The sequence below is a fragment of the Odontesthes bonariensis genome, chromosome 7, assembly GCF_027942865.1.
Source record: "Odontesthes bonariensis isolate fOdoBon6 chromosome 7, fOdoBon6.hap1, whole genome shotgun sequence".
Lineage (NCBI taxonomy): Eukaryota > Metazoa > Chordata > Actinopteri > Atheriniformes > Atherinopsidae > Odontesthes > Odontesthes bonariensis.
In genome coordinates this window covers 18,965,130-18,987,489 of record NC_134512.1, presented here as the reverse complement: position 1 = coordinate 18,987,489, position 22,360 = coordinate 18,965,130, and the positions used below count along the sequence as shown (strand labels likewise).

The 22,360-nt window shown below is 40.6% G+C and overlaps 1 protein-coding gene across 5 annotated transcripts in view; it reads left to right on the top strand.

Moving 5' to 3' along the window:
* tln2b (talin 2b) overlaps window positions 1-22,360 on the top strand; it is an 87,126-nt gene that overhangs the window by 32,798 nt on the left and 31,968 nt on the right. For all 5 annotated transcript variants that reach the window (XM_075469880.1, XM_075469879.1, XM_075469875.1 and 2 more), the window contains 18 exons: window positions 67-164; window positions 337-466; window positions 1,088-1,243; window positions 1,658-1,800; window positions 11,527-11,654; window positions 11,951-12,014; window positions 12,217-12,321; window positions 14,301-14,456; window positions 15,138-15,239; window positions 15,361-15,437; window positions 17,079-17,262; window positions 17,633-17,746; window positions 18,088-18,196; window positions 18,789-18,997; window positions 19,244-19,342; window positions 20,025-20,192; window positions 20,507-20,801; window positions 22,106-22,272. In XM_075469880.1, coding sequence (XP_075325995.1) covers window positions 67-164; window positions 337-466; window positions 1,088-1,243; window positions 1,658-1,800; window positions 11,527-11,654; window positions 11,951-12,014; window positions 12,217-12,321; window positions 14,301-14,456; window positions 15,138-15,239; window positions 15,361-15,437; window positions 17,079-17,262; window positions 17,633-17,746; window positions 18,088-18,196; window positions 18,789-18,997; window positions 19,244-19,342; window positions 20,025-20,192; window positions 20,507-20,801; window positions 22,106-22,272 — 2,504 coding nt within the window. The remainder of the gene's footprint in view (window positions 1-66; window positions 165-336; window positions 467-1,087; window positions 1,244-1,657; window positions 1,801-11,526; window positions 11,655-11,950; window positions 12,015-12,216; window positions 12,322-14,300; window positions 14,457-15,137; window positions 15,240-15,360; window positions 15,438-17,078; window positions 17,263-17,632; window positions 17,747-18,087; window positions 18,197-18,788; window positions 18,998-19,243; window positions 19,343-20,024; window positions 20,193-20,506; window positions 20,802-22,105; window positions 22,273-22,360) is intronic.

Here is a 22,360-nt window from a genome sequence, read left to right as displayed (position 1 = left end):
CTGATTTACATAATGGAAATCCATAGATACGAACATTTGCATGCTCTGTTTTTCTCTGTGTTTCAGCCTCAGATTATGGCCTGTTCCTGTCTGATGATGATCCCCGGAAAGGAATCTGGCTTGAGTCTGGAAGAACGCTGGATTACTACATGCTGCGAAATGGAGTAAGATTAAATCATATAGTCCAGGGTGGAGACCTGTCAATGTCATTTATATTTTTCTAGTGGGAGCTGAGGTATTTATGCCTCGCTGCTAGCTGGCAGCGACTTCAGTTTACAGTTGAGAGGGATTAGTGGGGCTGTGGATGTCATTATGCTTCCCCTCCTGTTTTCTCAGGATGTCTTGGAGTATAAGAAGAAACAAAGACCACAAAAGATCAAAATGCTGGATGGTGCAGTGAAAACCATCATGGTGGATGACTCAAAAACAGTTGGCGAGCTACTTGTTACTATATGCAGTAGAATAGGTAAGTGTCTTTGCTATAAGTTCTGTGAAAATGAATTCCATCAATCCACCATCCAAAGCTCAAATCATCCATCGTCTATCTTGTCTATCTTGCATTTGGTGCAAAAGTATTACGTGCCCTTGCATTCACTTTTTGAAAAGCAGCATTTGTTAAGCACCTTATGTGTGCTTGATAAAGTCCTAATTATGTTTTTTTTTAGAGTACAATGGACATGATTAATCAAGTTCTAACAAGCTTGTTTGTAATAATGCTGAAGTGTTTTTCCTAAGGCCCAGACCTTGCCGTCTTCCCTGTTACAGAGGTGTTCCCTAAGCTGTATATTTCAATTATAATGGGCTGCTACCAAGCCTAATTGGGTGAGGAAGAGTGTCTGGCAGATAGCTTTATTGGAAAGCTATGTTTATTTAGAGTAGGGCTTTCTGCTTGGCTTCTTCTCCTCCCCACCACCTATTTTAGTTTGCTGGCTCACTACCAGCATTTGTTCACTTCTGTTTCAAAGCTAAGAAAAAGCGATAAAGAGAGCAAAAGATTTGCAAAGACGCTTTTCCTATCATGGTTTGAGGTTACCGTCAGGGTTTTGAAGCGTCCTCTCCTCTGAAAAATCCTTGACTAACTTTTCAGGAATCACCAACTACGAAGAGTACTCCCTCATTCAAGAGGTGACAGAGGACAAGAAGGATGAAGGAATGGGGACGCTGAAGAAAGACAGAACCCTGCTGCTCCGAGATGAGAGGAAAATGGAAAAGCTCAAAGCCAAACTCCATACAGATGATGATCGTGAGTGCAAGCTGGCAAAAGCATTCAAAATCATTGATAGCGTTATGGCTAAGCTCCTATTTTCTCTTAAACCTGAACTGAGCCATCATGTGGACATGGGCACAATCTCTTGTGTTTAATTTGTTGCATGAACAAACTATGCCATTGCTGGTGCTGTCTTTTGCCCAGGGGAGACCAGTTACAGTTTGAAACGTATAAATATATCAGTCATCCTCCAACTTTGGCTGAGAACGAGATTTCTTTTTAGCAGATAATAATGACTTAACCGTCAAAGCTGTCGTTTTCTGCCAGACTGTCTTTTTTTTTTAAACTGTTGGGTTAAATCCACTTTCTCCATATGATAACATCTTCGTAGAGTGTTCTAGCCTTAATTTTTGTGCATGTGGTAACAGAGTGTGTGTATTGATTGGGCAGTGAACTGGTTGGATCACAGCAGGACATTCAGGGAGCAGGGGGTGGAAGAAAGTGAGACCCTATTGCTCAGGCGCAAGTTCTTCTATTCAGACCAGAACGTGGACTCAAGGGATCCTGTCCAGCTGAACCTCCTTTATGTCCAGGTAGGATTCCTACACAAACTGATGTTGCTCAAGAAAACAAAAGTATTAAAAAAAAAAGAATAATGAGAAAAGGTGAGAACAACTCCAAGGTTGTGACCAAACAAGCAAGCATTTTTTCAGATGTTTTTGAGAAGAGAAGGGGATACAACAGATGGCTAAACAGGGATGTTTCTTTTGAAGATTCAAAAGCTATTTTGCAGCAAGCATTTTACATTTTTCAAGGTCCAGGTAACTGAAAAGTGGTTACCTTAGATGTGGTCCAGACAGGTTTGACTTGTCTCTTGTCTTATACAGTACCATGGTAGAGCAATATACATCTATGCATGTGAGGGCAAAGCTTTTGTGCCAGATGAGAAAAAGGAGCATTATTCTGGCTGATGAATGCAACAGAACAGGCTGATAGCAGTATTAGCATACATTTACAGTATTTCAAAATGCTTCTCCAGATAATCACTTACTCTAGTTGTATATTATTTGGTAGTGGCTTCTTAGTGTAGCGTCATCAATTAAAGAGCATTTTCATTGAAGGAGCTACCTGGTATATGAGAGCAGTGAAATAGCAACAAAACATATTATTGGTGAGGAGTAAAATAAAAACTGTGAGTTGGGTGAGAATTGGTTCTCCCAAAGCTTACTTATACCTTGAAATTTGATCCATGATAAAGAACAAATATGATAATAATTTTACAAGTTCATTACTAAATTCTGGCCCTGTGATGGATTGGTGACCCGTCCATGGGTGAACTCTGCCTCTCGCCCAATGACAGCTGGGATAGGCTTCAGCCCCTCGAAGATGCTGAATTGGATTAAGCGGGTATAGAAGACGGATGGATGGATTACTCAATTCTTTGGGGATCTACTTTCAAACATTTATCTGCTTTGATATTCAACAAACACTCGACTTTTCTCATACTGAACATTGCTGTGGCACCTCCTGTCACCTTCTGACTCAAACGCTTTGTTTTAGCTGTGTCGCTTTAAGGCCCTGATAGTAGCCACATTAAAGGAAAACAGAATCCCCGAAATCTTCTTTAATATTAAATATTGATGAGCAGCACTAAATTCCCCTATTATTACTATATTCTAACTACTCTCTTTAAGTTTTGAAAGAGAATCGAAATAGCCAGAGTATTCTCCATTCATACATGTACTTCCAGGGCTTATTGGACTCAGCTGACATCTTTCAGGGAGACAGATGATATGGTTGATTCATCAGACCCCCTGAGGGGCGTAGGTCAGCTGAATCTGGAAGTCAGGGTTTTCTCACTTCACATGTCTCTGCACTTATGTCAGTCCCTCCTGCTCAGGGAACAGATGTCCCCACTGACACCTGGACTCAAACCGTGGTAAACAAACACATGAGCTTCGGACAATGCCAATGCACGCATGCAAGGGCAAAACAATAAAGTATTCATGTTAGATGTATTTTTGCAACAGAAAATATTCTGTTTGGTCTAAGAAAGGGGCAATGAGAGGATGGAGTGTGCAGGTTGCATGGGGGGTCCTCTAGCTGTAAAACACCTCTACTGGTCACAAATAGGCTCAACTGGACATCACATGGACTTAAATGTTTTGGATACCATTGCTCCTGTCAAGGTTAGAATGGTTAAAAGTAGGCAAAGGGCGCCATGGAGGAAAGAAGAGTCGGTCAGGGCACAGAAAAGGGAGTGCCGGAGAGCCGAACGGAAATGGCGCAAGTCAAAGCTCCAGGTTCATTATGAGACTTACAAAGAAAGGCTATGTGTGTTCAACCAGACTTTGCATAGAACAAGGGAGAGTTATTTTTCTGAAATCATCAAAAACTGCAGTAACAACTCTCGTGTCCTGTTTGCTACAGTAAACAGATTAACAAACCCTCCAGTTTCACTGCCTTTAGAACTCATTTCTACATCCAAGTGTAATGAGTTTGCAATATTCTTTAATGACAAAGTTCAAGGCATTAAAAATGCAATAATTTCCACAACACAAATAACTACTCTGCAGCCAGCTAGACACCTAGAGCTGACACATTTCACACCTGTTACTGACAAAACAGTCGAAGAGATCATCTGTAGTCTGAGTTCATCAACGTGCTGCCTTGATGAGTTGCCCACTAGATTCTTAAAGTCTGTGCTGAGCAGTTTGTTACCACAACTCGCTCATCTAGTCAACATCTCACTCCAGACTGGAACATTTCCAAAGGCCTTAAAAACCGCTGTCATTAAGCCCCTTCTAAAGAAGAGCAATCTTGATGCCACAGTACTGAACAACTACCGGCCCATATCAAATCTGCCATTCTTAGGCAAAGTCTTAGAAAAAGTTGTATACCAACAGCTTAGTGACTTTCTCCTGTCCAAGAATGCAATGCAATTTCCAATCTGGCTTTAGGCCCCACCACAGCACTGAGACAGCTCTGATCAAGGTGACAAATGACATCCGCCTGAACACAAATGCAAGTAAAGTCACAGTCGTAGTTCTGCTGCACCTCAGTGCTGCCTTTGACACAGTTGACCATGCGATCTTATTACAGAGGTTAGAAGACTGGGTGGGAATCTCTGGTCGTGCTTTAAACTGGTTCAAGTCCTATCTGGAGGACAGGAAATATTTTGTTGAAATTGGTAACTGTGTCTCAGACCAAATGGCTATGACCTGTGGGGTTCCCCAGGGATCAATCCTGGGACCCGTATTGTTCAATCTGTACATACTTCCATTAGGCCAGCTAATACGCAGCTATAATGTGTCCTACCACAACTATGCAGATGACACTCAGATCTACGTGTCACTGACGGCAGGAGAACACGGGCCTGTAGATACATTGTGTCACTGCATCGAACAGATCAGTGTGTGGATGCAAAACAATTTCCTCCAGCTAAACTCAGACAAAACTGAAATCATTGTCTGTGGCCCACAGAAACAAAGAGAAAGTGTTATCAGTCACCTTGAGACTCTCTCTCTAAAACCTAATTATCAAGTTAGAAGTCTCAGGGTAATATTGGACTCAGACCTGAACTTTAACAGCCACATTAAATCAGTAACATCAGCAGCTTTTTACCATCTAAAAAACATTGCCAGAATCAAAGGAATAGTGTCTAAACCAGACTTGGAGAGACTGATCCATGCGTTTGTCTCCAGCAGATTAGACTACTGTAACGGCCTGCTCACTGGGCTCTCTAAACGGGCTGTAAGACAGCTGCAGTACATCCAGAATGCTGCTGCTCGAGTCCTGACTACAACCAGGAAATACAACCATATTAGTCGAGTGCTCAGGTCTCTGCACTGGCTTCCTGTCGCTCAGAGAATAGACTTTAAAAGAGCTCTGCTTGTGTACAAGTCTCTTCATGGTCAAGCGCCAAAGTACATCTCTGACATGTTAGAACCAACCAACTCGGGCTCTGAGAACCTCAGGGAGGGGTCTCCTGCTGGTGCCCAGAGTCAGGACTAAACAGGGTGAGACTGCGTTTCAGTTTTATGCCCCTAAAATCTGGAACACTCTTCCAGAAGATGTGAGACAGGCCTCAACTCTGACAATGTTTAAATCCAGGCTGAAAACAGTTCTATTTAGCTGTGCATATGACACCTGAAAGTATTTTATCTGCACTCTTCACTTTTTAATTAATTAATTAATGATTATTTTTAATGGGTTTTTAAAAAAATAATAATTTTGATTATTATTCTTATTATTTTTATTTTTTTATTTTATTTATTTATTTTTTTTTTATTTTTTTTTTTTAATGATTTTATTGCCTTCTTGTGATTTTATGTAGCTGTGAAGCACTTTGAATTGCCTTGTGTACGAATTGTGCTCTATAAATAAAATTGCCTTGCCTTGCCTTGCCTTAGAGTAACACAGTTGTTTTTATAGCTTGAGATCGAATGAAAAAATGGGAAGTACAATAGGGATATTGCACTCCCATAAATAGATGCAAAACATGATTTGAAAATGAATGCACTACAACACAAAAAAATACATAATCTTAAAAAAAGATTATGTCCTCTTTGAGATATATTGCTAATATATGTTATAGAAATGCTCTAGTCTTACTATATGTATAGTTGCTTATGTTTGACTCTGCATCTATTCAATCCCTGCTGCCTTGAGATTTCTTGAATATATTTATAAAGACATCGAGCCATCAGCCCTCCTTGCTCCCGATGCTCTCCTCCCTTGTATCTGTCTGTTTCTGTTTTTCCCTATATTTTCCTCACCCTCTGTTTCCTTCCCCTCCAGTATGCCTGTCTCCACTCCCTCTCCATCTCTCACACATTCTGACATAGTCACACACATCCCCACCCTCTTTGCTTGGCACACATTACGGCACAGTGCATATCATGGTCTGCTCTCAACACAGACTCATATTTCCTTTCACAATAACAACTCCTCCCACTGCCCTTGTCCTCCCCCATCCATCTCTCCCTTGTTCTGTCTCTCACACACACTAGGATTGTTACACAGATCACAGAGACTCCTCACACAGCAGTGGCTCTAATTTGTCACTGTGTTAAAAGGGCCAAACAGAGCCAGAGGACAGATCCTCAATAGAGTGCAAGATACCTCGGGCCTGTCTTTGATTTTCTTTGCATTCTTTTTTTAGTCATATTTTCCTCTTTAACATCTATCATTCAGGATTCCAGCGATTCTCAAAAACCCAACTGTACAGCCCTGTGTATTTGAAATACAAGGAAATTATTGTGTTCTCTCTGCCTTACAGCAAGGACATACAGACCTAAACTGGTTATAAATTCAGCTCCTACATTACATAGATTGTACATGACAAAAAACTCAAGATGAGATGCGTATGGTTGTGTTAGCTGGTCAGCAGCTGTGTAATGAGGCAGTGACTTGCATGAGCGGTCTAAGAATTGATATTCAGGTGTCTAGATTGAAAATTAAGTTTTCAAATTTGCATGATTTGCACTTCTGTTTTTATAGTATAAAGCAGGCTTTGGTCTTGAGCAGTGCAGCAACTCACACACTGCTGTGATACTATCATGCTGATAATGAGATAAATACGCAAAAGTTGGACATAATCAAGTCATAATGTACATATGAAAAAAGATTAGAGAAGCAAAAAGCAGCATTCAGAGCAGTGCAGCATCATCTACATATTCATTTGAAGCGGTAGGCAAACTTTAATGGGTCAAGAATGGAAGAGATGTCATATGTAGCCAACCATCTTTTCACTTACAGATACGAAAGCAGATGGTCCACAGTCATTCGGGGTAAAAGACACAGACTTCTTAGGCAGAGGCACAATGACGGATTTTTTACGATACGGGGGAACCACACAGGAAGACTGGGGCAGAGTTGAAATGTCCGTAAAAACTTGAGACAGTGGAGTCAACATGTCTTGGAGGCGCATGAAGAAGTTGTTTGGAAGAGCAGCTTTACGAGCCTTGGCCTTGTTAAAAGTTTTACCACATCAGCCTCTGTCACCTAAACCTGTAACTAAGCAGTAACAAGGAATCAAATTTCATTTAATTGAACTGAACTAAGATGGTTCAGATGATGACATGCCGAATATTCTTTGAGACCCCCTGCAAATTTGCTGTGATCCCATATCTGTTCATGATTTTGAGCTCCCATGGTTTCAATTCCAACCAACCACCCACACACACACACACACACATGTACACACACGCACACGCGCGCAAACACACACACACACACACACACACACACACACAAACAAAGACACAGACACAATGAAAGCACTACCAATAATGGATTAATCTCCTTTACTACTCAGCCACTCCCATTATATTGAGCTCTGGACAAGCCTCTATATTGTAGATTCACCCTATGTGTCGTGCTGTTTGTCTTTTATTCTTGTGCTCCTGTTAGAGTGCTTTTATTTGTCAGCAGACAGCATTGTCCAGAGCAGAAACAGAAAAACAATTTCTGTTCCTAAAACAGCACATCTGTAGAATTCAGTCTTTAGTGCTGCATTGTCAACCAAGGACCGTGTATCCCACAGGGTATAACATCATTTCATGGTGACAGCCCTTTAACAGCTTGTGCAGCATTTTTGGTTTACTGGAAAGTAAAAATCCAGAGAAAGCGATGAACCAGAGAATCGAGAAAAATTATAAATTCTTTTCTTAGCTGAAAATGACAGATTCAGATATTCTTTATTGATACCCAAAGGGCAATTATAAATCTAATCCATGATCATTGTAGACCGGTTGACCATAGTGTTGTAGCCTCAGGCTATGTGTGTCACAAAGTCTGATGTCTTGTGCTTCACTTAGACTCATGCAGTTCTATTAAAATGTTCTAGAGCCAGTCCCTGTATCACCTGCCATGTCCCATGTGAGAAATTCAGGGTCTACCCTCACCATCTTGACTCTTGACAAATATGGTATCACTAAGCTGGTCATTGGATAAAAATACAGAAATGCACATTTCACTTCATTGCTTAAAAAGGAACCTGACATTAAAGCCATCCAGTGAACGGTAGACTGAAATGTGTTATTATCACAGACTAAGACTTGCTAAGTGGAATGATGGATAAACATCAGTTGTTCAGTGGCACACAAACACCTATACAGCTGTCGTGGGTCTAGCAAGGTCCACTGATATTTGTACAGATATGCAGTTTAATATCCTGACGCTGTGATGTGACACTGTGATAATAGCACCAGCCCTCCGACACCTCCTGGTGCACAGCTCCTCACACAGTTCAAACCTCGACAAAGAATCAAGCCTTTTCTAAAAATCTTGCTCTTTAAAAAGATACTTTATTTCCAGATTGATTAAAGTACAATGAAGTAGTCTTGAGACACCCCTCATTTCATCCAAGAAGACAAATTTTCTTGTAATCTTTTAAAGTGGTCATGAGTAAGAGTCCTTAAGGTCTTTCTTAATGCTTTTTTTTCTTGCTTTCAATTCAGTCGCTATACTAAACCATTTTCAAAGAATTTCAGTTTTTTTTTGTTTGTTTTTTGTTTGTTATGTCAATTAACGCTGACCTATCAATCAATCAGAGCCTAGCTCAAGAAATAAACCTGTGTTGTGTTTACACATAAAAGAAAACTTCGTAAAGAATCAGTTTTACCTTGTATCTCTTACAAATCTCATATAAACAGAATTGTTTTTTATTTATTTAGTTGTGTCTTTTAAAAATGCCAAAGATAACACAGACGGATTAGCTGAAACTTACATTTTATTCTAAGATATAAGATCCCTTCGGTTGATCTTAAGACTCATCAAAAATGGTCTCCATGCGAGGGCGACTTACAAGAAGCTATTCTTAAAGCTGCAGTAGGCAGGTTTTCAAAATTGCGAGTCTAAAGTCGGAAAATTCGAACTGATACAACTTTCAGGTCCCTCCCCCAACCTCTAACAAGCTCCGAATCGCCCCCCCAAACCCCTCCCCCTCTGTGGACGAGGTTGTGCACGTGAGTTCACACCAGTGTGAGCGCACACAAGCTGGGGCAGACTCACGCTCAGCAGCGTGTGCACAAGCTGTGATTGACAGGTAGGATTCCTCCACCCTAACTTGATTGGTTAAAAACAGCCGGGAGCGCTCGGTTTTTGCAAGCATGATTACAGGCTTCAGAGGGAGCTACAGATTTCGTTATTTTTCCTAAACAGCCTATTTAATATTCTACTTCCAGAATCCCATGACAGTTCAAGCTAATATGACTAAAAAAAAGTTGCCGACCGCAGCTTTAAGGAAGGGAAACAGGGAGAAAAGGCTGGGGTATGCCAAGTGAAATAAGAACTGGACTGAAAATCAGTGGAAGCAGGTCTAATAGAGAGATGAATCCTCCCCAGAGCCTGAACCTTAGCATTATTGAAGCAGCATGGGATCATCTTGACACAGAACAGAACAAAAGGCATCCAACATCCAGAGTAGAGCTTTGAAATGTCCTCCATGAGGCCTGGAGATTTTTTTCTAAAGACTACTTCAATATATTACACGAAAGTTTGTCTAAGAGGTTGAAGGCTGTTCAGAAGAATAAAAAAGATAGATCAAATGTTGACTTATTAGGCTCAATAGAATTATACAAACTCCATTTTTACCTTACGTACTGAATTTTAATTTAAGTTTGTACATGTTTAAAACAAATGTGTGCACTTATTTCCTGTTTTCCTGGTAATATATAAAGAAATCAGGGGTTTTAAAGCCTTTACTGTAGTTATTTATGTTCTTGCACACACAACTCTAACGGGTCAGTAGGCAGGTTGCTAATATTTTTCTAAAGTCATCCTCAGTAGCTAAGGGTGCTTTTGGTTTCATACCAGTGTTACTATTACCCCTTTGTTTCAGGATCAGCTGAGCCATCCCTAAGATTAAGATTAAGATCAGATTTATTGTCATGCAATCTGGGAACCACAAGTAAACTTGCAGTTTGGGAGCAAAGTGCTCTGTTGGGAAAATATCTTACAATGAGATCTTTAAGATTTGATGGAGCTTGGTCATTAAGAGCTTTATAAGTGAGGAGAAAAAACCAGCCAATAATGCATTAGCATGTACATTTGAGTGCCATGATTGGCTTCTCCTGATCTCTTAAATTAATATGTGATTGTGTCATCACTAGCAAATTTCAAAACAGTAAAATACTGTGTGCATCTTATACATATGTTAAAGTTCAAAATGTTAAATTACAAGAATTTATGTAAGAGTATCTGAACTACTTTATACACTGCTCTCTGTGCCTTATTCAATAGGCTTTTCAAAGTACTTGGGTGCTTTGGTAGATTGTGCTCTCTAACCAGTCTGCAAGCAACTCTTGCTCTAAAGTAAAAGGACTCAGTTCAGCCACTACTCCTGTGTCTAACTTTGCATAATGCTCTCGAGTAAGCAGTGTGCATCAGCGTGAATGGCGTGTGTGAGGGCTAATTTTAGAGCATTCTCTTGTGTTCACCAAGAGCTCATGTGCTCCACAGTGAGTTGCACTTGGAGAGGAATTTGATTTTAAGGAGAGGAGATTGTTGTCGTCATTACAGCAGTAAGCTGCTGCTTAGTTTTTCATTGATGTAATGGGACGTAAGAATGAGACGAGTCCACGCTGTGCACTGATATGCCATTGCTAAATGCACAAATGGAGCCTCTCTCACTATCAGCATGGCCTCTGTGCTCTTGGAGCCATTAAATTTTAAGCAGCGAACTAGAAAGGGAGAGTGAGGCAGAGCTGACTGGCCCCTGGAGAAAACAGCACGCAGGGAGAACCATTTGAAAGATGTCAACAAAGGCTTTTCCCTTCCCGTTTATTTAAATGGTGAATATAATGCACAGAGCCTGGCTGAAAATGCATTGAGAGTAAGTGATGTCTCGACAGTCAAGCAGGCAGCCAAAAATAAGGGGGAAAAAATCATTAGATATCTGAAGAACTATTTGAGGAAAAGTTTGTAATGCAGACGGGATATTGTGAAAGACTGATCCACTTCTCTACTCTACTCTGCTCTGTGCTCTTCTTTTTCAAACACATAATTGTCTGTGATGACAAACTTTGGAGGCTGTCGTATTTGAGTGCCAGCAGAATTACCGTTATTGTCACAAAGTAATCTTATTTGGCCCCCCTGTGTGCATGAGTTTATGTTTAGGTGTATGCACTCTAGAAATAAATTTAGAAAACAACCTTTTTCAAGCCACAGTGCATCCAAAGCACTCAATGAAGTGCTCGTTATAAAACTCTGTTGGGTGAATTTTGGAGCATTCTAATGCCTTTGTAGTTCTGTCCTTTTCTTAGATGTGTGCCTCACTAAATCCTCCCTGCTCCCTGTTCTCATGTCTCCTCCAGGCAAGAGATGACATATTGAATGGATCCCACCCTGTCTCATTTGATAAAGCCTGTGAGTTTGCAGGGTTCCAGGCTCAGATCCAGTTCGGACCCCACGTAGAGCACAAGCACAAGCCTGGATTCCTGGAGTAAGCCTTTCTTAATAATAGAATCAATTAATACCACCATTCAGAATAGCAGAGTGTCAAGCTTTTGCATGTTCAGTTCACAGCTGTACTGTAGTTATCGCCTGCTTCAGTACAGGCTGTTACCTCAGGGATTTCCTGCAGTGGAAAGCTCAAGGGTGATGTCAGCTGTTGCGACTGCTTTCTGATACATAGACAGTAAGGCAAGAATGACCTCATATGTAGAGGTATGTTAATAGAAAAGGAAATGCCCGCAGCTCAAGTGAATAACCATGTAAAAATTCCATTTATCTCTGTAGCCTGAAGGAGTTCCTGCCCAAAGAGTATATCAAGCAGAGAGGGTCCGAAAAGAAAATATTCCAAGTATGTATGCTTTATGGTTCAAATGTTACATTTGCAAGCATTCTGTGTTTGGATTACTTGGCTGTCCGTTGCAATTATTGTTGTTTATTCTCCGCTAAAGCACACACTGACAAAACATACACACATAACATGCAGAGCATTTCAAGAACATTAATGTATGTAATGATCAGATTGAGATGGAGATGTAACCTTTGCTATCCAGGAGCATAAAAACTGTGGCGAGATGACAGAGATTGAGGGCAAAGTGAAGTATGTGAAGCTCGCCAGGTCCCTGCTAACATACGGAGTGTCTTTCTTCCTGGTGAAGGTAAGCGCTAAACCATGCCGATCGCCTCCATTCAAGCAATAAAGAAGACATGAATATATATATATATATATATATATATATATATATACATTTATTGCATGCATCAGATTAATAAGTATGGCAGAGAGTACTTGCTACTAAAGATAAACAATTTGTGTTCTATATTAGTTGCATGAAATAAGGGATTGTTTTGCATTTTATTTTTGGTTTTATATCCAGACAATCTAGCTACACATTCGGCATGTTAACAATGTTTCACTTTGTTCTAATAATGCTGCAACATTTGTAATAACTTGCTATATGATGTCAATATAACGGATGCAAAAGGGGAAGGATATGAACATAACATCAGAATTTTGATTTCATGTTTTCTAACCCATATCGGTTTAACAATTTGACCTGTTGTTGACAAGTATCGCTTTAACAATTGATACTGACGTACTGTACAGTACTATAGGACATCTGGTTATAGTAAATGTGCTGTCAAAGAGGTGTGAAAGCTTGTTGGGAGCACAAAAAAGCCCAAAAGCCCCATTATCACAACAGATCAGCAGCTTCAGAGGCAACGCTTGTGCACTCATCACTCAGCAGCCCACTCAGTGCTGTGTAATAGTTGTGACAATTGCAATTCTGTTCTGTTCTGGTTTGGCAAACACATAAGTGAGGTGGAAGTGCACCATGAGAATAGGATAAAGTTGCACCGGCGAGCATCATAAAAGCTCTCTGACGACATCCCATTTGGCTACAAATGCTGAGGAAAGAGGGAAAGTATAGGTAGAGTGCTGTTGTCTGCTGGGCCCTAAAGTGATGATAAATGGAATGTTTGGCTGTATAGTTAAAACACACAGCAGGATACAAATGATCTTTGTGTGCCGTTATGGAAACCTGTGAGTGAGGGCGCTGTCGGTGTTCAAAGAGGAGATGTGGAGATTGAGCTTTCAAGACTCTGCTAAATAATTCACTCCAGCTGCATTGTGCTCTTCAAGCTTGGGAAGGTAAAAGCGCAGACCTGGCATTCATGGAACCTTCCATTGCTCATCTGTTAGTGTTTAATCAGTGCAGGTTCTTGGATTGAAAGCCTTGTATTGCTTTAGACATGCATGTGACAGAAGTAAGAATTACTGTACATTTAAGTGGATAAGTTTGTCTAGTATGTGTACTGAATATGGGTTTGCTTCATTCATACATGCAGGTGTGTACAGAATGAGGATTATTTTCTTATTATCTTGCACAAGCATATTTTTTCCTGAAATAATCAAGGGTAAACAATATGAAATGATACATCACCTCTCCACTTCAGATTACAAAGCCACTCTTCCTGCTTGAATGCAGCCTTGAAAATGATGACGTTTGAATAATGTAACCTCAAACAATGAAAGTTTTTAATAAACCTCTGCACAAAGATGCCGTGAACACTGGAATAATGTTATCTGTCCTTGAGTGTAAGAGCACACAGACTACAAAGCTGTTCTTCTGGGTTTTTGTCGGATTCACTGAGCTCTCCATTTTGACCATGTGATTAAAAAAGAAGAAACAATAGCTGAAAGACATTGAATATATATATATTGACCTTCCCCTCCCTACACACTGCTAATTTTTGCTTTGTCCTCTCCACCCCTGGTTTGGAGCCAAGCTTAGGCATGGCGTCTGAAGTGAGCAGTAATAGATTTTTGGGGGCAGCGGTGCTGGTCAGGCAGACCTAGTGGAAGTGCTGTGCTGCTGTACTGACAGCGACTAAAGCCTGTGGAGATCTTGCTCAATAAAGCAGCAGTTAACCAAGCCTGAACTCGGGGGTTTGGGTCATTTCGCAGCTGCCTTTCTCTTCCTCCATTTGGGGCTTCAAGCCTCAGACATTGTGTGTGTCTCAGGAAGGCACCAGTTGAATGACACAATGATTTTGTGTTTGTGCCTTGTATGAATCATCTGTGTAAGTGTGTAGCACCTACTTAAATGTGGTCTAATGTTTTCCTGTCTGACAGGAAAAGATGAAGGGTAAAAACAAACTGGTCCCACGGCTGCTGGGGATAACCAAGGAGTCAGTGATGAGAGTTGATGAAAAGACGAAGGAGGTGGTGCAGGATTGGCCTCTGACAACAGTCAAGAGATGGGCAGCCTCCCCCAAGAGCTTTACCTTGGTACTGTGTGACTCTTTGCAAGTCCCCATCATTACTTTTAATCTTGTTTATAAATTCATATGCACAGTCCGCTGCCTCCAATTCTTATTTTAAAAAATAGACATCCCCTTAAAAAATTATTAGACCTCAAACTGGGATATTTAATATTTTCAGCATGTTAGCCAGCTATTTTTTTCTGAGTTAACAATGGATTCCAGGGGAAGAATTTGCTGAATTTAGATTTATCTGAGAGCTTTTTTCATTACCTTCTCAAGCTGTTGGCCATTTTCTTCGAGTACTGGAATGAGTTAGTCAAGTTAAAGCTTAATAGATCATGCACATTTTGAAAATAACTGAGTTGTATTTGCCAGCATTGATTTAAACTAAAACTACTCACCTTAGATACTTTGAAGTGAGCAGTTCTCACATTAACTACATCTCCTTCGTAATCAGCTCTTGTGAGAAATAGGATGCTCCAAGGCAGCCAGTCACTTTTTCTTTTTATCAAGAGTCGAAATGATTAAAGGGCTGCCAAGTTTATTTAGATCCCCAGCCTCACTTGGGCATTTTTTATTTTATTTTTTTTATTTTATTATCTGAGCACAGATTACAAAAATCTCAGAAGATCTGGGATATTCTTGGCAGTTAGGCAGATGTGATATATTGTGGCTTAAATGACATTGTTTTCATTGCGATACAAAGGATTTCGGAGAGTACCAGGAAAGTTACTACTCCGTCCAGACCACAGAGGGAGAGCAGATATCACAACTTATTGCTGGATACATTGACATTATTCTTAAAAAGGCAAGTGATTAAAAATTAAATACAAATATAATATATATTATATATTATATTTGAATAAATACGTTCAGTCCTCCAGACAAATAGCCAAAAACATTCCCTGCGATGTCTCACCACGCTACAGAAGCAGAGTAAAGATCGTTTTGGCCTTGAGGGAGACGAGGAATCCACCATGCTGGAGGAGTCGGTTTCCCCTAAGAAGTGAGTGGTTTCTGTATTATCTGCTCCAGAGAAGTGCTGACTACTCTGATTCACTGATCACAGTCGGGTTGTTTTTCATGCATTTAAACCTTACCGTTTAATTGACCATGTAATTACATTTATGCCTGCCCAGAGTGAATGTTCTTTAATGGTAGAATTAAACACAAAAAAACACACCTTAAGATTTTGAGATAATACAGCGCAATTTAGTTAAGTGCTTCCTTGTATAGTTTTTGTTAAAGCTTATCAACATGTTTTTAAAGAAAAAGCTTCATTAGGTGGAACTTGAAATATCACACAAGTGAAAATATTAGTTCTTGATTTTACTGTGTAATTCATTGACTGATGTTCAATTAGTATTTTCATAGCACTAATAAAGCAGGAGTTAATAGATTAGGGCTTCATCACTGATGGGGCTGTGACCACCAGAGAACCCCCGAGGTTTACCTTTGCAAAAGAAGCATTGTTGTCACCAAAAACAGAATAAAACCAGGAATCATAATGACATTACCGGCAAAAACAAACTGCTTTACTCCTCTCTTCTTATTTGTATTTTCTACAATCTCCATTCTTCTCCTCGTATGTTCTCCTTGCTTCTTAGTCCCACCCACACAAAAGGCATATAACACAGTGAGAAATCTAAGCTCCTGAACGTCGGTTAAATGTAATGTGTGGCACAGCTTCAGATCCCATTCAGATGAGTTTGTGTGAGTGACAATGTACATATTTAATTTTAAACAATGTGGATAATGTGTCACGGCCCCAGAATACACTGCTACACCCTCTCCAGCTCCTCTTCTCTCCTCACTCCTCTCTTTTCCAGATAGACAATGAAACTTCCTTCAAATTTTTGCTAAGAGTGATTTCAGGGTGACAAGCAAGAGGATGGAGGAGAGAGGGCACATGGAGTGTGGAATTGGTGCTGTGGTCGAAATGCACCAAGTAGCTCTGTTGTTATCAAACAAAACTAGTGTTTGAATGAAAACTCGACCAGTTCTCGCTATGTCAAAATTAACCAACAGAGTTTATAAATGAGTTATCGCTAGAGGTCAACATGACTCTCCGTGAAACTACAATCTGATAGAATGGAGTATCAAATACCTGCTGCTTATGGACCAGTTGACTCATGTTATAGTTCTCATTGCAAAAACATAATTGCTTCCTCTCAAAACAAGCCATCATTAATCAGTGGAGTCAGGAGCATCTGTTGAATTGGGCATGAAAACACTTTTTCCCATACAGCATTTTCTCTTAAAATGCCAGCTCACTGTGGGAACAGTTGTTTCTGATTTTTGCGATCTAAATTAGTAACAGTTAGCATTAACTAGTAACTTAGTAAAAGCATCCATATGTCATTTTGCAATTTGTCATGATATACAGATCATTACCCTAAATTAGGACGGATGTGATAGAAAATTAGATGAAAAGTATCCTTCCTCATTACACAGTCACCAGCCCTGAATAAATAAAGTATTTAATTTTCTTTTAATTCACATCCTTAGTTGGCCACATAAATCATGTCCATGTACATATGTTGAATGTAGCGATCATGCACTGAGAAACAGTTTCTCAGTGCATGATCACAGATCTTGGGTTTAATTCTGAAATGTGTTATTTCTTTTTCTTTCTCCTCTGTACAAGATCCACCATTTTGCAGCAGCAGTTCAATCGTGTCGGCCGTGTGGAGCATGGATCAGTGGCCCTTCCAGGCATTATACGGTCTGGCTCCATTGGCGGCCCTGATACCTTCAATATGGGCACTATGCCCTCTGCCCAGCAGCAAATCACCACAGGGCAGATGCACAGAGGACACATGCCTCCGCTGGTGAGTAAGAGCTTTTACACTTAAAATGAGAAGAACGGTGAACATGAATGGATGAAAAAAGGACGCAGCACCTCCGCTGTGCTCAGTGCTTTAAGTTTAAAGTTCAAAACGCAGTGTCTCATGTGTGATGTGAATCTGTTTAACTGGTTTTGAAATATTATTTGTTCTCACTTCTCTCAAAAATTACCTCCTTTGAACACACTGAATATGGCTGAGATACAATGAAAGGTTCCTCATGCTCACATAAACAACCCATTTTTCCCATGCGGTTTGTAGATATTTTATTTCATGACCAAGGTTGACAACTGTGTTTCCAGATTGCTTTTGTTTAGTCATGTGTACAAATAGTGTCTCTATCTGCTGTTGCCAGAGTCACGCCCAGCAGGCCTTGATGGGAACCATCAACAGCAGTATGCAGGCTGTGCAGCAGGCCCAGGCCAACTTGGGACATGTAGATAATCTGCCTCCACTGGGCCATGATTTAGTAAGTTATACTATAATTTAACCAGAGTTTTGCGTCCATCACATTCACGACAATCACAGCAACCTCTTGATTTTTTTATTTGTAATATTTTTGTATGCTTTCTGATATTAAAACTGCATTGTAAAGCATTCAAGCCTTCTAGTCACATCCATGTCTATTATATTTTTTCTGGTTGTAGAACAGTAAATCTGGAGGCTATTTTAGATGCTTAAGTGTTTCCAAAGCAATATGTGTTGTATTGGCCTAGACCCTTAATCAAGTGCAAGAAAGCTGATTCGAGCTGAGCTCCAAATCTCCCACTGTGATGAAAACCAATGGCTCTCATTTTTGTTCTCCGAAAGGCATCCAGGGTTTGGGTTCAGAACAAGGTGGATGAATCCAAACACGAAATCCACTCTCAGGTTGATGCCATCACCGCTGGAACAGCATCTGTGGTCAATCTCACAGCAGGTGAGTTCCCAGTAAAATGCTGAACAGCTTATCGACGGCACAACTATCATTTTCCTATTTCATTTATTTCCACAGCTAAATTCTGACTGGGGAAGTTTGCACTGGGCACAGCTTCAGTGAAAACTGTTTAAACATTCTTTATTGTATTTCAAGATAGGAATCAATACATTTTTCCAAGCTTGTGTTAATCAGTCCCTGGGAAATGTCCCAGTTTCCTCTATAAATATTTCTTATGATAAATAAATCTTGAAACTGCTGTTCTGAAACTCAGCTCTCGCTTCTCCCCATGTTGTCTGGCACAGCGCCAGTCTAGTTTCAATCAAACCTTGCCATCTGTTTGGTTTCACTTACGCTCCCCTCCATTATCCAATTCAAGTTTTTCTTCTTCACGGCCACTTGCCCCAATGCGTTCATCTCCGTGGAGCCATTTCAAATGGGCTCTAATCATGACACTGATGTGTGAGTTAAAGCGTAGGACACGCAGGTTGTCCTGTGGCTTAGATAAATCGATGCAGCAGCAGTGAGAAAATTAAGATGCACAGAAGAACAGCAGTTTGAGTGGTTTGCTATGACGTCTGTCTCTCCTCTGCAGGTGAGCCCACAGAGACTGACTACACAGCAGTGGGCTGCGCCATCACCACCATATCATCCAACCTCACGGAAATGTCGAAGGGTGTCAAGCTGCTAGCAGCATTAATGGATGATGAGGTGGGGAGTGGACACAAGCTCATGGGTGCTGCCAGGATGCTGGCAGGGGCTGTGTCAGATCTGCTCAGATCTGTTGAGCCTGCAGCCGCTGAGGTGAGGCACCTACTGAGCATGGTGGTGATTTGGATCTCATCCTCAACTGTAATCCCAGCAGTCACTAAAACACATACTCTTGTTTGCATGTTTTTTTTTTTCAATTAGTGTCCCAGTGAAGATGTATCACAGAAGTTTTTTCAGGGATGATTTTTAATCCTGAAGTCTGTTTTAGATCAATTCTTGGGCCCCTGTGAGAACAAGCCAGGCCTGTGTAATAAATGTGCTGATGTCATCCTCATGCAGCCCAGGCAGACGGTGCTGACTGCAGCAGGAAGCATTGGACAAGCCAGCGGGGACCTGCTCCGTCACATGGGGGAGGGCGAGACTGATGAGAAGTTCCAGGTTGGACGCCACCCACTCACTGTTACTATGACACTACCGGCCAAAACAGGAAGACAAACACACACACACATACTCTTAAGGCCCCTTTTTAAAAAATGTCAATAAACACTTGTGTAATTACCTCAGACTTTATTATTAGCTTGTCTCTTTATGTGGCTTTATGTAAGAAAGCATCAGATAAAGAGGTTTTCGTAGTAATAATACATTGCAATGTCCTGGACCTCTACTGATACAATCTTATCAGTAATGTTCACTTTCTGCTTTATTCGCTCTCTTACTCTGAAATTAATTTACATGTCACAGTCACCTCAGTTTATTTGCCCTCTCACATTTTTCATAGAGTTCTTTTCAGTGTTAATGGCTGGAGGAGGGGGCTCGTGAATCATCCACATTCCTGGTGTCATTGATCTTCAGCCAGTATTCTTCCACTACATTAAGACAATGTAGTTTGCAATCCATTTTCTATACTTAATAATGCAGATGTAATTTATTATTCACATCCTACAATTCATACAGACTATTTACCTTGTGCCTCTTTTTCTGTTAGAGTCCTGTTGTTTTGTAGTCGCATTACATGAGCAGAACAAAAAAGGACTAAAAACATTTACCTTCCTGTTCCCCTCAGTTACACGTACACAGCTGTGCTGTGTTTTATTGAAGGACACTGATTAATATGTTGCAGGACACCCTGATGAATTTGGCCAAAGCAGTGGCCAATGCAGCTGCTATGTTGGTTCTGAAGGCCAAGAACGTGGCCCAGGTGTCCGAGGACACCGTGCTGCAGAATCGAGTGATCGCAGCTGCCACTCAGTGTGCCCTGTCCACCTCACAGCTGGTAGCCTGCACCAAGGTACTGATCTGAAACGTGTTCATCTCCAGACATGGTAACGGACAGAAAATGATTAGAATGAAAAAAGTATTTTGGAAAGACATACTATGGAACTTATTTCTAATGAAAACACATGTCTGTGTCATATCTCATGGTAATAATGACCTAGACTTGTGATTTTGTATCTACAACTGATTAATTTATTATTTGATTGTGATCATTTATTTACTTTTATAAATTGCTCAGTTGTGCTTAGGAAAGTGATACAAGAATCATTGTAAATGTACCACAGTCTTCACTTTTTTGACTGGTCTGAGTTTCTGTGTGTGGACCAGGTGGTGAGTCCAACCATCAGCTCCCCAGTGTGTCAGGAGCAGCTTGTTGAGGCCGGTAAACTGGTGGACCGGTCTGTTGAGACCTGTGTGAAAGCTTGCCGCTCGGCCAGTGACGACAGCGAACTGCTGAAACAAGTCGGTGCGGCAGCTGGTGTGGTGAGCCAGGCCCTTAGCGACCTACTGCAACATGTCCGCCATTACGCCAGCTGTGGAGAGCCCATAGGACGCTACGACCAGGCCACAGACACCATTATGAATGTGACGGAAAATATTTTCACTTCTATGGGTGATGCTGGTGAGTAGTAAAAGAGAAACTAAAAGCAGTGAATCCCTGCTTTCACTTAACCTGTTTTAAAATGTTCTGTCTGCATCAGAGGGGCCTGAGATGTTGTCTACATTTGTCTCCATGATAAACGATCTTAAAAATCCTCTATGCCTGTTCAAAGCTCAGGTTATTTGTTATGGTTTGAGCCATGAAGCTAAAATATTATCAAAGCAAGTAAATTCTCAGGGGGTTGTAGGAGACATGTCATCCAAAACCACTACAGAGTTCTCAGTCTGGTCTCAATCAGCATCAGGGAGCCTTTGAAATTTAACAAGAAACACATGAGTTGGGCATTTTTTGGGAAGGACAAACATTTTTCTTCTATAAATTGACATCCGTAGCAAAACTAAATCAGTATTCAGTGATGAGCAGGTTGGTTGATTTCCAAGGACACTGAATGTAGGTTGTAAAGCACCTAGATGTCTTTCATAGACTTTCTCTGGGTGAGTTATTTTGAGCTGGAGGTGGGTGTTTGGGAAACGCAGCTTTTTATAGCAGATATGCTGGGAGATATTACATATATATGTATGTATGTATATATAAAACATTTTTGTTTCTGTGAAAGAGGATAAGTCCCTAAAAACTTTCAGCTATAAGAGAGCATGAGGATGAAAACAATTATTTATAATCTGTAAAACAAGGACATTTGCAGGAAATTCTCACTCATTAACGAATTATGGATTTAATTTTAGGTTGGTTGGTTGGAGGCGTAGTGGGTTGTGCAGGTGCCACATATACAGAGGCTACTGTCCTTGCTGCACTTGGCCCCGGTTTGAGTCCCGCATTGGATGGCCTTTGCTGCATGTCATTCCCCCTCTCTCTGCCCCCTGTTTCCTGTCTATCTTGAACTGTTCTATCCAATAAAGGCATAAAAAAATCATTAAAAAAATAAATAAATAAATAAAATATGAATGAAAGTTAAAATGTCAGGGTGCAGTCACACCAATCCATGACTGCACTGACTCAGATTTCTGTTGCTGTTACTCTGAGATTTCTTCGAAATGTCTGTGACACAAACATAGTTTCCTAATTTTTCTAAAACAGAACATGTAAACACTGCTGTCAAACAGTTCTTGCTGTTTGAAAGCCAGAACTACTGAGAAAAACAAAAATAAGTAAAAAGCCTCAAAAACAAACAAAGAAAAAAAAGTCCAGCTTGGCTTCACATACTGATATTCAGCTGTATCATGGACTTTCCCTGTGTTGCTATATCTTTGTCCATATTCATCCAGGCAAAATGCATTTATATACTAATGTGCTGTTTGCCTGAACAGGTGAGATGGTGCGTCAGGCCAGGGTGTTGGCCCAAGCCACCTCTGACTTGGTCAATGCCATGAGGTCAGATGCAGAGGCAGAAGTTGACGTCGATAACTCCAAGAAGCTGCTTGCTGCAGCCAAACTTTTGGCTGATGCCACAGCTCGGATGGTGGAGGCTGCTAAGGTGAGAGAGTGATCAGATTCAGATTAGTCTTCCCTTAAATGTGTCAACATATACTAATTGCATCTGTAAATAATGTTATTGTTGTTTT